At 39.4% G+C, this 17,553-nt stretch overlaps 1 protein-coding gene across 3 annotated transcripts in view; it reads right to left on the bottom strand.

Moving 5' to 3' along the window:
* PCDH17 (protocadherin 17) overlaps positions 1 to 16,539 on the bottom strand; it is a 98,660-nt gene extending 82,121 nt beyond the window's left edge. Inside the window, exons 1-2 of one of the 3 annotated variants that reach the window (XM_073014375.1) lie at positions 12,504 to 16,537; positions 8,050 to 12,398 (exon numbers count right to left, since the gene is read on the bottom strand). In XM_073014375.1, coding sequence (XP_072870476.1) covers positions 8,050 to 10,614 — 2,565 coding nt within the window. In that variant the 5' untranslated portion in view covers positions 10,615 to 12,398; positions 12,504 to 16,537. Of the gene's footprint in view, positions 1 to 8,049 lie in introns of all 3 variants that reach the window. The other 2 variants (XM_073014376.1, XM_007960515.3) reach the window with 2 other exon arrangements.
* Between the last annotated feature and the right edge of the window lie 1,014 nt (positions 16,540 to 17,553).

Raw genomic sequence — 17,553 nt, 5'->3', positions numbered from 1 at the left:
TGTTTAGGAAGTTTTTATGATGAATAATTTATATAAAATGTATCATTAAGCACTTATTCAAGTTTGAACTGAAAAATATTTTCTTTTAAACTAATTCCCTTTTCCAAAATACTAAAATGATAACTTTTTTCTTATTATACTTTGCTAAAATTTTAAGCATATTATTTCTCAAACATTCTAATGTCTTAATTTCATTTCATCTACTGATAAAATAAGGACATCAGTAAAAATTTCACACAGTCACATGTGGGTAGCTAATTCTTTTCATGATAATCAAAGGTGAATTGCTTTATAAATTCAGTAATGCATATGCAATTTCTCTGTCGCTGTGAAAAAACAGCAAAAATATATCAAGTACTCAGTTAAAATCTCAGTATATGCTGTTAAAATATGTTGTGTGAAAAATAAAATGAACTACCTTTATCAAAGGTATTTGTATTGGGGACTATGATTTTTTAAAGAATGTTGTAGATTAAGGGTGAAAACTACTTTTAGATGTTCAAAACTGATGCACTTGTTTGTACTGCAAATTCAAATTTAAGAATTTATATGAGTCATGGAAAGTCTGAAATTGTATTATAACAATAAGAAAGCTATTTTGACCCCCATAACCATTTCTACCTACAATAAATACCTGTTGCATTTTCATTTGATAAAAGCAAATTATTGGAATTTCGAATATGACCTAATTGTCTCATGTGTATATTTTAATTTGAGCTTTTCTTCTGAATTGGAGACCATGAAAATTTTAGGCACACAAAAAACCAAATCATTGTTTAGCAATAACTATTAAGTATTTAGGTGGAAATCCTAGATAATGAAATATAATAATTCATGACTCAGTGCTTAAATTATATTTTTAAGTTATTGTCAAAGACAGCTGAATAAAATATATTTAAAGCACCATAGTTGTTGCAGAAAAATTACTTGTTTAGGGAAGTTGTAAGTTAAATCTGTAATTGTAAAGCATAGATGCTATCAAAATAGCATCAGAATCTTTCAGAATATCAAGTCATTGTCTATGTATCAATATGATTTACAAATATGTAACCAATTTTTTTAAAGAGTATATATCTACAAAACAATTATGAATGTATAGCTTTTAAATTTCAAATTGATTTTGATGCTTTAGCTTTCAAACTCTACAAAGGCTGCTTTTAGCTGATAGAGTAAACAAGAAATGCTCCTTTAAATAGTCCCTTTAATGTGTTCCACTAATTAAAAATCAATCAAAAACATTAAAAGTTTAAAAAGCATTAAATATTATTCAGACTGTGTAGATTTTAGAACCAAATAGAAGTTTACAAAATTATATTTATCTTTACCTTGGCATTTTTCATACCACTTAAATGTGGTGTATCACTATTGTATTAAATAAAAACATAAAGAAAATAAGATAATACAGATCGTTAAACATTTCAAGATAACTGAAATAAATGAATTTCTAATACCATTAAGTTATTTTAATATATTCCACTCCTCTAATCAGACCAAAGTCTATTTATGTAGATTACTTACATCTAAAGTGTCATTTATCCAACCTGTATTTATCCTTTGATCACAAAGCTTGTTAACTTAAATGGTCTTTTATTGTTATGATTCGTTTTCCCATAATTATGCTGTTTAACTGCCTTATTTTTTTTGAATAAATATATGCAAACGCGCCAATCATATTCAGCACAGCTATGCTGGATGCTCAATGAACTGTAAGAACCATTTCACTACAATAAAACTGCTTGGAATAGATCCAGGGCAAGGCCTACAAATACCGGTAATCAGAATGTCACTAGGACCAGAACAGACAAATAGAAATATGTCATATATATATATATACACACACACACACACACACACACATATACATATATATACACATATATTTTTTTTTCTCTCAAAGACTGTCTGAAGCCAATTTTAGAGTCTATCCCTGGAAGAACTTGGTGCATACAAGCAAAGGATGCCACCTACAGAGCCACAATTTTTCATCTGTATTTTGTTATGGGTTTTTTGGTGTGTGTTTTTTTTCTTTTTCTTTACCTTAAATATATTGATATTAGTATTTCGGCAGTAGCAAGGAAGCAGAAGCACGATTCTGCTTAGTCACAGTAGGGATGTTGATGTCATTAAAGACTTCTTTATTGTAGATAACTTATTTCAGAAGACCAAAGATAGCAATATATCATTGTCAAAGTTAGTGGTGAAAGCTTATGACTAACTGTAAAATGCTGTGTGTCATTGAAGAAAATTCTTGTCAAAGCCTCCTTTACTAAAGTAGGTTGACAATAGGTTAGTGTAGGTCTGATGAACTTTAAAAGTGTTTTGTACGTGGGTGGCAGAAGTCATATTATCTTCAAAATTATAAGCAAAAGGAATTTTATGCTATTCTCTAACTAATATACAGTCATTGATTGAAGGAATTTAATACACACACACAAAAAATCCTTCCCTAATGGCTTTACTAAAATACAACCTTAAGATAATGCCCTATGGGATTTATTAAACAGAAGTATCACTGAGGGGAATACATTCTAGTGCAATGACTAATACCGTAATTAGCGGGTGCATTTGTAAGAATTTACCCACTATTGAGTGTATTGCAAGACTTCTCCACATTAGGGAGTTAAGTTTTACTTCCTAACTGGAATGGGCCCAGTTACAGTGGCTTCTTCTTTCTCCTGTTGCTGTTTCATCATCAGGCTCACAGCATACATTCTCACATGCTTCCAGCTCTGCTGCCATCTTCTCAAAAGAATCAGGAACTTGGGTGAGAGTTTTATTTCTCTTCGTCTACATAGGCTTCAACCTGTTGCCCGCTGAAGGCCACGTGTTCTTAAGTTCCCCCCTCTAGGGTCACTAGCTCTATTTTATGGAACTTCAAATTGTTTGAAACTTTAAAACAGTAAAATAAAGTTTCAACATATTTTCAAAGAAAAATAAAAGCTTGAGCTGTTCCTTAGAGAAGAAATACTTTTGAACTAAAATGTATAAAATTGGACTACTATTTGTGCTTGAGCAAGCACTTACATACACTGTATTGAAAATATGAACATATACATTTATACACATACTTAATGTTACCAAAAAATTATTTGTATATTTTTGCAAATATAGCCTAGTCAAATTTCACTGCAATAAATGCATGTGAACCTTTATAGCTTCAACTTTATGGAGAAAACATTCTGGAAAATTGGGTGATTTTGTATGTGTTTTGTATGTTGAACAATATAGTCAAACGTGGTAATGTAAATTTTTACTTGACTAAAATAGTATATTCAAATAATTGAGATAACAATTTTAGGGCATACTTTTCTATGCCGATCTTTCCATGATTACACACAGCCTTAAATAACATGAAGATGCCAAGACTAAGATTCCAATTTTTTTGGCGTATACTTACATATGGTAATATTTATTGAAATTATAGAACTCACACAACTCAAGTAAGATTAAAAATTATCTTACTAGCAACATTTTCAAAAGACTGAAGGATTATAATCTCAATACAGGAATGATAAAATATTACCTAGTTTGCATTTTGAAAATTTTATTGAAAACCAAAAGTTAATGGAATCAAGAAGTTAATACCTTACAAAGAGTTATATTAGTTAATATTGAAAACAAGACTTTCTGGTTTCTAGCTTATATTGTTAAACTTTATACTTTCTGTGTGTTTTCATTTATTGGGAAATAGAGAAATGCCACATTAAAATTGGAGCTAAAATTTTCATAGATGCATATAAAAATAAAAGTAATATAATAAGAATGATGATAACAACTTTTGGATTTTTAAGGGTTTTAAACTCTTCTCCCCCCAAAAGAAAACTCTAAACACTGAATATCTGATTATATTTTAAGTTAAGTTTATTTATTTTATTTACACTACTTTTAATGCCTGATAAAACAGAAAAAAATACGTAACTATTGTGTACTCTCAAGTAGGAATTATTCATTCTACCTTTTCAAAATATTTAAGAAAAAGGATGAGTGAACTAAACAATCCAGAATGCACACAGTAAGAAAGGGACATTTCTTTCCTACTCAAGATACCAGAATACCTATAAGTAGAGATGTATATATAGCTTATGGAAACTAATGCATATACTAATTAAACAGCTGTCTTAGAATAAAAATCATAGTAAGATAGCTCCAAAATTATAAATGCCAAAATAAATTGTTCACACACTTTGTATTTGTTACTGAAATCATTAATAAGCTAGAGTATGAAATTTTGAAGATCATGATTTTGGGAACTTATCTGAATAAGTCCCTGTAGTGAAGATCTTGTACTAGAGCGAAGGGGGAATTAAGGTATACAGTGGATAATGTTGCTATTAAAGATGGATTCTCCTTTCACCTTTTTATTCTGCAATATTGAGTTTATTGTTTACATTATGATACGTTAGTCCTCTACACTTCAATATCATTTTTATATATTTGGATTGGCTCTAGGTATTTACCATATGCTTAATTCCCTGTTATTGAAAAGGCCATGTACATCTATCAAAAGGATTTTATCTTCCTAGCATAAAGACTTTAAAGTCAACCCAAATGTGAATCGTTTGAAATTGATTTGTAAAACACTGAGTAAGAATGTATTCCTTTTCAAAATTTATTTTAGTAGATCTTATTCTGCTGGCTCAATGTATTTCCTTCTATGGGAGCATATTAAAATGACTTGTAGTAGTGCTACAAAAAATGTGAAAACACAGATGTTCAAACAAAACTGGGAAGTCGCCCATCAGTGACAAGTCCCCAGACTCCTCCTCTCTTTCCAACAAGGCCTTCGTTGAAAACACCTGTTGAGAAGTCACCCTGAGACTTAGCACTTAATTCTTGATAAATCACGATAAGCAGTTATTCTTAAGAACTAGTAATCTCTTTACTTGACTTTAGATTTCATATTAACACATAAAATAATTCACATGAAAATTGCTCCTATAAAAAGTCCCCTTATAAATTTATGCAACAGTCTATTTGCCTTATGTACTACAAAACCTGTGCTCCTATTCTTCAAAATCAGTTTTATACGTTTAAAAAGAATTAAATATTTAATTATGACTGTGTTTTATTATGAGTCACACTATTGTGGTTATTTAGTTGCTAATCTATTGTTTAAACACGTTATACTTTAATTTTTCCGAGGAACTTGAAAAACACCTGAAATCAAATCTCTTCTCACAAGTACCACTGTTTCTGTATCAACTTATATGAATGCTTAGCATCCATACTCAGTAAAAGTACTCCTACGCCCAAGGAGAACCTACAGGCATTAACCTTTACATTTTAGGCCCTTTGACTCACACAAAATGCTTTGATACTTAAATCTTAATTTTAGCTATAATATGAGCCTCATAAATCATAAAGTTCCTAAATTTCATATCACCACACTGTACCAGTGTATCTCAACACAATTATGAAAGTATTTTCATTCCATCAATAGAATACATTATACTTACAAACAGAACACAGATGCTATAAAATAAAGATGAACCAGACACCTAGTAGCAGTTAGGCCAAGTACACTCTGTGGATTAAAATTCTACCTTCAGAAACACACATGAGATTAATAGTGTGTTTCCTTAGGAAGCTGTATTACATATACACACTAATAAAAACACCTGAAACAAGATTATGGGATACCTAAATGCTTTAATTTAAGCATGTCACTTTAGCACAGTGTGTTTGTGACACTCCAGTTAAAAAAAAAAAAAAAAAAAAAGACAGTTCCTGTAGTTAATTTACTCTGCTCTCCATAATTAATACTGAGATAAACCTGATATATTTGAAAGAGAATTAACATATTAAGAACTTACAAAGCATCCTTTAGAGGATTACAAAAATTGAATAGAAAAAAAAATCGTTTAAACAATGCATGTTGAGGATATTCCTAGGGCAGAAGTAATATGGGAAAATGAGCTACTGTGAAAACATTTCAAGGACTTAAAACAAAAACATAGTTTGTTTCTTTATGGCATGAATTAAGAATCTAGAGGAAAGGCAATGTAAAAAAAAAGTTTTCCCTTTGCATTGTGTGTGTGTGCACGCACATGTGTATTTGCTTTGACTTGAGATTTACTGTCAATGAGAGGAATAATTATCTTATTCCTCCTTAAGCAATGACCAACTTCAAGAACAGCATGGTGCAATATACTACAGGTATCACTATCTCTCAAAACCACTGGATATTTCAATCCAAGATTGTTTCTCACTAGTCTAACCAAGGAATCAGGCTTGTTGAAAATTCTGCACCACCTTCGTTTTTACTGGAAACTAAATGAAAATTCAACTCACAGTACTTTAAATAGAAGACTAAGCATTAACCCTCTGTGACATCTTTCTAATTGCCAATGGTAAAATTGTAATTGAAATGTATTTAACATATGTGTATTTATAAAATGACTGTAGCAAATCTGTAAATACGTGTTTTAACATCTCCTTCTAAATACATATTGACTGTCATAAATACCAGTTTTACACAGTCACAGAAAGACTTTCATAGAAACCACATTTTTAAGTGGATACTTTCTTTTTAAGTTTTATATAGACATTAAAAAATTATGATTACCAATGTACAGTAAACACTATTTGAAGATTAAATACTATAATTGATATTTTAATATTTAATAGTGTCAAGTGTGAGATTGTTTTACAAGGACATTATACTATTACAGAAAAATATATTTTGCTAAGTATTAATATTTGGTATACCTATTATGTTAGAAAGAATAAGATTATGAAATTTTACTGCTCCATTTTAAGAATAAAAACATTATTGAGTCAAGTGTCATCAAAAGTTATTTGCTTTTCAAAGCATAAAATTATGAACAAATTATTTTCACTTGCCCCAAACTAATCTTCCTCTCGAGGTGTCACTTTCAGTTAAACTCAATTTTGAATTCCACATACTGCTCATCCAGAGTAATTTGTTGCAACATACAATTACAATAACAAAGAATTAAATTTTTCTGTGACACAACTCAATAGTGGGTGAAAGAAACAAGACAATGACTAGACATAGTATAGTCACCTGCTGCTGTTAGAATCTATGTCCAGGCTGAGTCAGTCATTTAGTTTTGTGATATTATCAATAACTTTGAATCATACTATCTAATATATATATATATTAAATATCACTTAGATATATAAAATACACACTATGCAAACTAAATGCACCCTGAATTCATTTTGGCACATCAAGTGCCTTCAGTGTAACTTTGCCTCCTTTTCACAGTAGCACAAAATGAGCCTCTGGTCCTCTGCTATATTCCTTTCATTCCTCAGTGACTCCAAGAAACAGATCACGAAAACCACGGGACAAAACAAATATAAACTTTTCATAGATAGTTACTAGTCATTATGTAGAGTCTGCATGTTTTCAAACTTTTCAAAGTGCTTCAGAGTATAACTCACATTTCAAAAGCTTAAGCTGTATTAATGCATTATGCTGTAGTTTTTAGCATAATGGAACGATGAAGAGTAGGTGAGATTCATATTCTTTAAAGTACCTTTAAAATATAAAACTGACTTTTTAAGGGGTGAAAAGTTAGTTCAAATTGAATGAACTCTGAAATTCTGACTGGTTGTTATTCTGTACTTACAGAAGTTAACTTCTTAATATTTGAGTATAAGTTTCTTTCATTTTTGGCATCATTTACAAAAACAGAATTAAAATATTTTCAAGATAATTAACTAAAACTTTTTTCCGCTCTGGGAGTTCTTTTTTATGAAAAGAAATATAAACCAACAAATAAAAATAAGTAAAATAATCTATTATTATTGAACATTGCTAACATTTTTAAACCTATAAAAATAAATTTTAAAATGAAATAGGAGTAAGACATTTACATTTTGTAGAGTTTAGACTCTTTACATGGGAGGGGTTATGTGTAGAATGTGATATATACGCAGTGTCAAAAGTGTAAACCTTTTTCATTTAATTTTTTTTCACCTCTCACTGGTGCTGGTAGAGTGGCTTGCCCTGTTCCAAAGGTTTCAGGACAGCTCCAAAAAAAATAAAGTTAACTCCCAGTTATGCTAAAAGTCTCCTACCTGAATTATGGACATCCGAGTGGCAGGGGTCTCGCTTGCATTATTCCCTTGTCCGGTGAAGCTGGTGTGGCAGCCCGCGTGCCCCTGAGGGACAGTCAGGTTGTTGGAGGCCGGTTTGAGATACATCACCTCCGACCGGGGCGAGCTGAGGGGCAGGCGGGTCTGGTAGTCGAAGTACATGGGGGAGGTGGCCAGGGAGGGGCTGCTCACCACGTTCATGACGTTCATGGCGTTCCTCTCCTCCACTTCACTCTGCACCAGCATGATATCATTTTTGTTGATCTTCTTCTTCTTGCCCTTGCCCCCGCCCAGCTGCGGGTGGCTGTACTCCGCGATGCGGCAGTTGTAAGTGCGGATCTCCTTGTTCTCGCGCTTGCACTTGACGGCGATGGTGATCATGGCCGCTAGGAGGATGATGGAGATAGTGCTCAGAGTCACGATGAGCGGCAGCGACATGTCCCAATGGTGCTGCTCGCCATTCACCCGTGGCACCCCCTCGGGAAGGGATCCGCTCACCGAGCGGATGATGAGCTTGGCCACTGCAGACAGAGTGGGCTTGCCGTGGTCGGTCACCTTCACCACCAGCTCCACCACGGGCGTCACGTCCTCCCAGAAGGGGTGCAGCGTGCGGATCTCGCCGCTGGACGGGTCAATCTCAAACAGGTGGTCGTCGTTGCCGTCCACGATCTCGTAGGTGAGGCGCCCGCTCTCACCGAAGTCGCTGTCTAGGGCGCGCACAGTGCTCACTAGATAGCCCAGGCCAGCGTTGCGCGGCACCTGCAGCTCCGCGGTGTCGTTCTGCAGCGTGGGGAGCACGATCACTGGCGCGTTGTCATTCACGTCTAGCACTGTCACCCTCACCGTGGCGTTGCTCTCCAAGTGCGCGGGCGCCCCGGAGTCCTTAGCAAGCACCTTGAACTCAAAAGCCTTGGTCTGCTCGAAGTTGAAGGAGCGCAGGGCGTAGATGGCCCCGTTCGTGGGATTCACAGACACATAGGTGTAGATAGACACGTCGCCGATGTGCGAGGGCAGGATAGAGTAGGATACGGTGCCATTCTGGCCCAGATCGGGGTCCTGGGCTAGCACAGAGCCCAGGTACTCTCCTGGGATGTTGTTTTCATGCACCTGAAGCACGTAGAGTCCTTTGGTGAACCGAGGCGGGTTGTCGTTCTCGTCTAGAATCTTGACCGCGAACGACTTGGTGGAGTTGAGGGGAGGAGAGCCCCCGTCCCGCGCCACGATGGTCACGTTGTACTCGTCTTGTGTCTCGCGGTCCAGCGGGCGGTCAGTCACCACCGTGTAGAAGTTGTCGTAGTTCTCCTCGAGCTTGAAGGGGACAGAACCCCCGGGCCCGCCCAGGCCCCCGCCGCCGCCCGTCCCTCCTCCGCCCAGGACACGACACTGCAGCTGCCCGTTCTTGCCGGAGTCCCGGTCAGTGACCCGCACCAGGGCGATGACGGTGCCGGGAGGGGCGGCCTCGCTCAGCGCCCCCTGGCGCACGGAGACGAAACCGATGGACGGCGCGTTGTCGTTGCGGTCGATGAGCTTCACCGTGACTTTGCAGTGGGCTGGGATGGGGTTAGGCCCCAGGTCTCGGGCCTGCACGTCAATCTCCAGCATCCCGTTTTCCTCATAGTCCAGGTTGCCCTTCACACGGATTAGGCCGGTCTTGGGGTCGATGGAGAAGAGTTCCCGCACGCGGTCGGGCACGTAGCTGCTGAAAGAGTAGAGCACTTCGCCATTTGGACCCTCATCCGCGTCTGTGGCGTTCAGATCGATGACTACGGTGCCCAGCGGAGCGTTCTCGGGCAGTTCCACCAAGTAGGATGGCGCCTCGAAGACCGGGCTGTTGTCGTTGGAGTCAATCACCTTCACGTTAATCTGTATGGTGGCGGAACGTGGAGGCTCGCCACCGTCCAGAGCAGTCAGCACGAGCGTATGGTGATTCTGTTGCTCTCGGTCCAGAGCCTTCTGGATGACCAGCTCTGGGAACTTGGTGCCGTCGCCGCGGGACTTAACGTCCAGTCCAAAGAGGCCGTGGTCATCGCGCGTAAGCAGGTAGGTGCGGAGCCCATTTTCGCCGGCGTCAGGGTCATGTGCGCTGGTGAGGGGGAAGCGGGTACCTGGAGCAGCATTCTCCGAGATGTCCATTTCGATCTGGTCCGAGGAGAAGGAGGGCGCGTTGTCGTTGATGTCCTGGATCTCTACCTTGATCATGCAGATCTCCTTGTCGTTAGCGAACACCTCGAGGGACAGCTGGCACTTGGCATTGTGGCGGCACAGGGACTCGCGGTCGATGCGCTGCTTGGTGTAGAGGAGCCCGCTGTCTGCGTCCACGTCCAGCAGGTGCGGTGCCGAGTTCTCCAGCACCCGGTAGCTACCCGACTTGCTGCGCCCTCCGCCGCCGCGCTCTGCCGGCGGAAGCCCAGACTGCAGTCGAGCATCCCTGCCGATGTTCCCGATCACCGTGCCGGCCCCTTGCTCCTCCGGCACGGAGTAGTTGAGGTTCTTGAGAGTGAGGGCAGGGGCCCATAGAAGAAAGCAGCAACAGATGGAAAGGTACATCCCAGACCTGTAAGGTGGGGCCAGGAGCAGCCGGACTGGAGGGGCCAGCGAGGCAGTGTGCGCCAGCCCGGGGCCCTGGCGCAGCGTGCGCGCGCGACGCGAGCCACAAGTCTATGGGTCCTTTTTTCCCTCTGCACCCGAGCTGCGGCACCCGGTGGTCTCTCCTTATTCCGCTCAAGTTCCCTGAACCTGTTGATCTACAGCATCCGCACTGGGTGAGAAGCTGCGGTGCAGCAGAGCTGCAGGGGCTTGGAGCAAGGCGGCGGCTTCCTGCGGCTGGGGGCGAGCCAGGGGTTTCGTCTCTCCCGCCTGGACTTCGGGAGGCTCAAACTTGAGCGATGAGGCAGGCGATAAGAAGGAAATCTCGTCTGGGAGAGATGATAATGAGCTAAAGAGTCAGTAGGTTTTCCTCGCTCCCGCTAGGGTGCTGCAAATCTACTCCCGCCCAGAGCCTCCGGAATACTCTTCACATCGAGTGGGGGTGGGAGCAGGGAGGTGTGTCTCTAGGCAGATCCGAAAGTGAAATTCTTACTTGCTGCTCGCTTCCCTTGACGAAATTGATAGGGATGAAGAGCAACGAAGACAGAGTCACAGATATATTTTGAAGCTTCCCCAGCGCACCGTGGAATATCTGCTTGCTGCGCGGGCTGGTCTGTTTTCAGGCAGTGTTTTGCTGCATTTAGAGATCTAATCTTGCATTGCTGGCTAAGGCAGCGGCGGCGGCGGACTGCATCTCCCAGCCAAGCGTAATTTTTTTCCTCTCTCTCCTTTCCGAGCAGCCAAAGGGAGGGGAGGAAATGCAGCGTAAAGAACTAGTGTCCCGATTTGTAGTTTCCTCTCCCCACCAGGCTCCTCCCTCTCTTCCTCGGAAAAGGCTCTCCCCCGAAATCAAGAAAGCCACAGCCTGATCAGCAATTGCTGTGTGTGTCTATTGGGAGGGGGAAATAGGTAAATCTTCGCCTCTGTTCGTAGAACACACTCTCTGATTTCTCTACGCCAAGCCAGTAGCCTCCGCTACCATCCCATCCTCTCCCCGCGAGCAAAGACTTCTCTCCAAGCAGTTTAATTCCAGTTTGCTTTTCTTCCCAGGCGAAGGGAAATCAACAGGCAACTCATGGTTGGACGTGCAGATTCAAAGGGGGAGGGGGAGGCCGAATAAAAAGGAAAGGGGAGCCTCCCTCCCAGTCCTCACACACACACTCTCCCTGTCTCTCGCTAGAAGGGAAACAGTCTCTGCATTCACAGGGCTGGGCTGTCAAGTGCCTCTCTTTTCTTTCTATTCAGCATCTCCTTCCAATAGCACTGCCTCCCAGTCCTCTTCATCTAGAAAAGAAAACCTTGGCGAGGAATAAAAGTGATGAATATTTGAAGCAAATAAAGTACGGGTTTTTTTCCCCCTTCAATTTTCTCTTATAGTAGGAGGAGTGGGCTGGATGAAAGCAACACATCAAGGTTTGGCGTGATGCATTCTGCAGTCTCGCTCTCAGTCTTTCTGGGCGACTCAGGGAGGGCAGGGGGTGCAGAGCTGCGGCCGCGGCGGTCCAGCCAGGGGCGCCTACCCCGGGGAGGTCCCTCTGAGGGGATGTTAGACACAGGTCTGTGTATACATTATTTCGGGTTCTGGAGGCGCCTCGACATACGGGAATGACACATTCAGAAATGCAGGTGTTCCGATCTGCCGGATGAGTCAGAAGCAGCGGAACGAATCGTATTCACTCTCGACTCAGGGTCCTCCCTTCACAGACATTAGTTGCAGCTTCTTCTAACGCTTTTTCTGACTCAGTCTATAGAAAGAAAAACCAGATTCATGTTTTGGGGGAAAAGAAAATGCAAGAGAAAGGGATGGAGGGAGGAAGGTGAAGCTGAATCTAGCAGCACTTTTACTCTACCTCTTTCTGCCGGAGTCCGAGGTTCTGGAAAACAAGGCGTCTGCTTTGCTAGGTGTATTGGTTTATTTATTTTGTTTATTTTTTTTTAAACCTTTCCTCTTGGTTAGGCGAGAAGCACTCCGAAATTTTTCAGAGTCTTGGAAAAGGAAAAACGAAATCGGGTTTCCAGTAATTGTTCCCAGCTTAGCCTCGCATCATAGTTCAAGATTTTCCTCTCAATTTTCTCTATTCACAAAAGTCCAACATCCGTGTGTCTAGTTAATTATGCAGTCTGTTGTGGAGGGTTTTTTTTTTTTTTTTTTAATTCCTCCTTTTCTGTCACGGGTGGTCTCTTTCAGTCTGGTGTCGGGATCACCCCACAGTCTGAGAAAGATGTGCGGATTTCAAAGCAAATAAATCCATCTCCGCAAGCACAGCAGCGGATGAAAGGAAAGGTGAAAATTCAATTCAACAGTTGGAGTAGCGTCTCCCCAGCCGCCCTCCGCTGCTGCCGCATCCGCCAGGTTTGCGATTCCTGCTCTCTCCCCAGCGTCTCTTGCTGACTGACTCTATTCACCTCACGCCGCCGCTTAAACATTGATACTGATTCCCTGCCAGCCAATCCGAGCGAGGAGCAAGGCCCTGCCTTCTCGGCCCGCGTCCAATGGGAGGCGGAGAAGAGGTTGGAGGGGGCGGGGCCAGGAGCCCCAGCTCTTAGGAGTCATTGATTAGATCAGTTAGATGGGGAACCAGTCCGGCTGGCTGAGCCCAGCGCTCCGCTGAGGCAGACGCGCCCCAGGATTCGCCAGCGGGTCTCCGGCACCTTTAACTACCGGGAGTAGCTCTTCCACCGCCTTCCTTCGGAAAAGAGAATTTATAAAAAAAAGTTTAACAGCGATTTAGATTTTTTGTGGTTCTACATACACGTGATCGGGAATCGCAGCATGCTTGTAGAATAAGGTAGCTGCGGTCTGCCTAGTGGGTTTCTCTACACACACTCTCACACACGCACGCACACACGCCCTCGCCGCACATACGCCCATGCCAAGGGAAGCTCAGCCTTGACTCCGCGTGGACCCATGTGAATGAGGTGCGGAGGCGTGTAAGTGGGTGTGTGTGAGCGCGTTTCCACGGGCTGAGATGTGTATTTCTGTGAGTGTGTGTGAATTCGAGGGCGCTCGTGAGCCCGTTTCTGCCCGCACTGGTACGAACACGCCGCGAGCAACAGCAATCAATATGTAACTTCCTTCATCCTCTGAGAAAAATCAGCTGTCCCCAGGCACCCATGCAAGGAAAGTCACTTAATTATGAAAGTGTTTCAGAAGAAAAGCAGACGCCCATTGAAAGAGAAGCTATGTCTCTTAAGAGGAATAGAGCCTCTCCTTTAAGGAGAAAGGCTCACTGTCAATACAAGCTTTGTAAACTCAAATCTGGCTGAATACTACTTACGGTTCTACCCTTTTTGGTCATTCTTCCCAACCATCTCAGCCCAGGTTCAAGGTAAAGTGGATACCCACCCCCCTACCCCCGACACACACACACACACACACACACAAACTAGTTGTGGTGTTTTGTTCACCTCCATTCTTGTTATTAAATTGTCACATTGCAATTTGATTGTTTCTCCATAAGATCAAATAGCCATTGATAACCGCATTTGCCAAAGCTCCATGAAAACAAAAGTATAAAACATGAAGGCCAGTCATTAGGATATCTAAGATTCCTGTTTTGTAAGCCATAACACACACATATATACACACATACACTACAACACCACCACATACAATATACACAAACACACATACACATACCGACTTCTGATTCATCTATTTATTCATTTACTAATCTCACAGACGGTTTCTTCCCTAACTATTATCATAAACATCTGCAACTGGAGCCTGGTTTGCTCGTGATCCAGCCGTTCTGAGAAAGAGTTAAGAACAAAAAAGAAAATTGAAGTATTGAAATAGAAAAGGTGAGTGTTTTGATTGCTAGAGTATTGATCGCAATTCATAAATACTGAAGTTAAGTTGCCCTTTATAAATTGTGAATGACTAACATACAAGTATGTAACATGAATCATTCAGCCTTCAAAGGAAATCAAATCCAAACCAATTACAAGAAAGTTCTGAAGACTGTTGTTGGGATAATTACTTAAAGATTCAGGTATAGGAGCTATTTATTTCCTGGAGTATTCAATGAGATAACCTGTAGTCTGGATTTGCAGTCTGATCTGTATCCAAAATTCGTCACTCCCTTAAGAGACTCTAACAGTTTAAAATTTCAGAGAGAAGCTACTTACAGCCAGACTTTTAAATCCTAAAGTGTCTTTGTATTTTCTGAACAGGTAGTTTGTCACGCATATACTACTGTTGAATGGTAGAGCTAGAGCTTTGTAGAGATCTAGATTGTTTTCCTGAGTGAGTATTTAACCATGCTGCCTTGGGAAATGCCCGTTTTATGTCTCTTTGGGGTTAATACCTCTGTCCCAAGGCACGTATTTTGGAAACTGAAAATCAGAGGCTTTAAGGCTTTAAAAACAGCAGCTAACTTAAATAAAGAATAGTGACTGCACATTCATTTATTAATCATTAATTTTTAAATACAACAAATCTATGTCTTTTTTGCATTACACACTAATTCAAAGAAAGTAATAAAATATCCTTGAGGTTTGTTTGCCACAAAGCAAAAACAAGAGAATGGGAAAAATTCCAAGGAAAGGGTATTATGATTTATCAATTAGCCTTAATGAGATGTGCTGGCAGGCAACCGAGAGTTGTTAGAAATGCAGTGTCCAAGAGACCCAGTGATATGAAAATACATCCTCATAAATTTGCTTATGACCCCTCCAGAGTAATTATGTCACATCGCCCCCTCGTGTATATAAAAAGAACTACCATGCTTTAGGTGAATACCACAGGGTATCTGACAGAAATGTATCACATATTTATGTTGTATTTAACCTGTATAATTCAATTTTATTGCTGAATACTGACGTATACCCAAAGCATTTAAGTTTTTTCCTTATGTCCCATACCTAGTTTATGGTCAAAGGGCGGGAAATTAACTGATATCTCATTTCCAATGGTTTGGCTTTCCTTTAACCACAATAACCACTCTTAATTTGTAACCATCTCTTAAGACTTGTATTTTTCCCCCAAAGAGTTTTTTTTGTTTACAATATAGTTATTGAGGAATGTATTCTTCACTGTGTTTAAAGTATTAAACTTAATTTTAAAAAGAGAGATAGTATAAATACTGCTACATCGTTCAGAAATATTTTTTTAACCCCATAGAAGGCTATAGACATAGAACCCCAAACTGAGGAATCTAAGAAGATTGTATATTGTGTATAAATAACTAAAGATACCTTCAGTCTCACATTTCTCAAGAAGAGACTGATTGATAGTTGTTATTTATAATTACAAATGATAGTCTTAACCTTAAACAGACATTATATCTTTTAATACACACACATTAAACATCTAAAGATCTGTGAGTTATTCAAGCTATATATGTGTGCATACTCATTGAAAAAAGTATTTGGAAAGACATATATATATATATAAATAACGTGTCTAATTAATAAAATATGCTAATCTAGGTGAGTTTTAAAGGTAAATTGATTGTTATGGTGAAATAGCTTCAAAAAGACAACTATTAAAACATTTTTATAGACTGATAAAAATGATTAGTACTGCTATAGTATTCCAATAATTGAATTAATAACCCTATTATTAAAGAATAATGTTAAAATACAATTTATGGACTTTTATGTAATATAACTTATTTAATTTTGCCTCAGAAAGACTCCTTAAGATATATATTTATTAGTTGTAGTTGTAGTGATGAGAGTTTCTGCATGCAGTCATAATAGCATCAGTTTTAACATTCTTCAGCCACTTGTCCTACTTGCTGTGTTCTTGAGTTCAGTAAAATACAGTTCTTGAGACATTTTTGATGCTGATGTTTTCAATGCAGTCATTGTTTATATGAATAAAAAGCCATTCTCTCCACAATTATTTTCTCTTTCTGTATCATTTTTACCATCATTTCACTGCCTGGTTTCATATATTTTTATTCATTAATGGAAAATGTTCAAAAGTAAATTTAATAGCTAAACTCTTTTAGATATAATATGTATCAAATATTTCCATGTCACATTTAAATTATCAAATTAATGATAGAAGTTCCTTCATGGCTAGTTCCCCTAGCTGCTCTTCTCTTTTAGAGATATATGTCGTTCACCTCTAATACACAGCCATCAACCATTTTATAACTTTTTTTTGTTTTGTTTTGTTTTTTGAGATGGAATCTCACTCTGTCACCCAGGCTGGAGCACAGTGGGGAGATCTCAGCTCACTGCAACCTCTGCCTCCCAGGTTGGAGAGATTCTTCTGCCTTAGCCTCCCAAGTAGGCTGGGATTACAGGCATGTGCCACCATGCCTGGCTAATTTTGTATTTTTAGTAGAGATGGGGTTTCTCCATGTTGGTCAGACTGATCTCGAACTCCTGACCTCAGGTGATCCGCCTGCCTCGGCCTCCCAAAGTGCTGGGATTACAGGCGCAAGCCATCGTGCCTGGCCCATTTTCTGACTTTTTAATAAAAGGTTTACCTTTTAACAAATGAGAAATCCACACTACTAACAGGACAATTGCTAAAACGTATCTTTCTCCTTGATGATAAACATGGACTGTATAAAAGCAATGTAATTTAACAAGAATTTTTAAAATTCTGGAAAAAAATTAATAATTTGTTTATAATTTTTAAAAATTTTAATTATTATTTATTTTTAAATTTTGTGAAAACTCAATCTTGCCTACAGAACAACACAATAAGAAAAAGTATAAAATATTTCTGTAAACAGACAACATTTTAAATTTAATATGGAACTTTTTCTGTTTTTATTACAATTGTGAAATGTTGCTATTAGAAAAAATATTTAGATCAGGAAATGTATTTTAATTTTCTTCAACATTATGTCTATGTTATAATATGTAATTATATGATGAGATTTACGTACCTGTTAATATGTGTTCTCCTTGCTAGTATAGGAAGTGTGTTGCCAA

This window comes from Chlorocebus sabaeus, chromosome 3, assembly GCF_047675955.1.
Source record: "Chlorocebus sabaeus isolate Y175 chromosome 3, mChlSab1.0.hap1, whole genome shotgun sequence".
NCBI lineage: Eukaryota > Metazoa > Chordata > Mammalia > Primates > Cercopithecidae > Chlorocebus > Chlorocebus sabaeus.
Note: the sequence above shows the minus strand (reverse complement) of the source record. Positions and strands in the feature narration are given on the sequence as shown.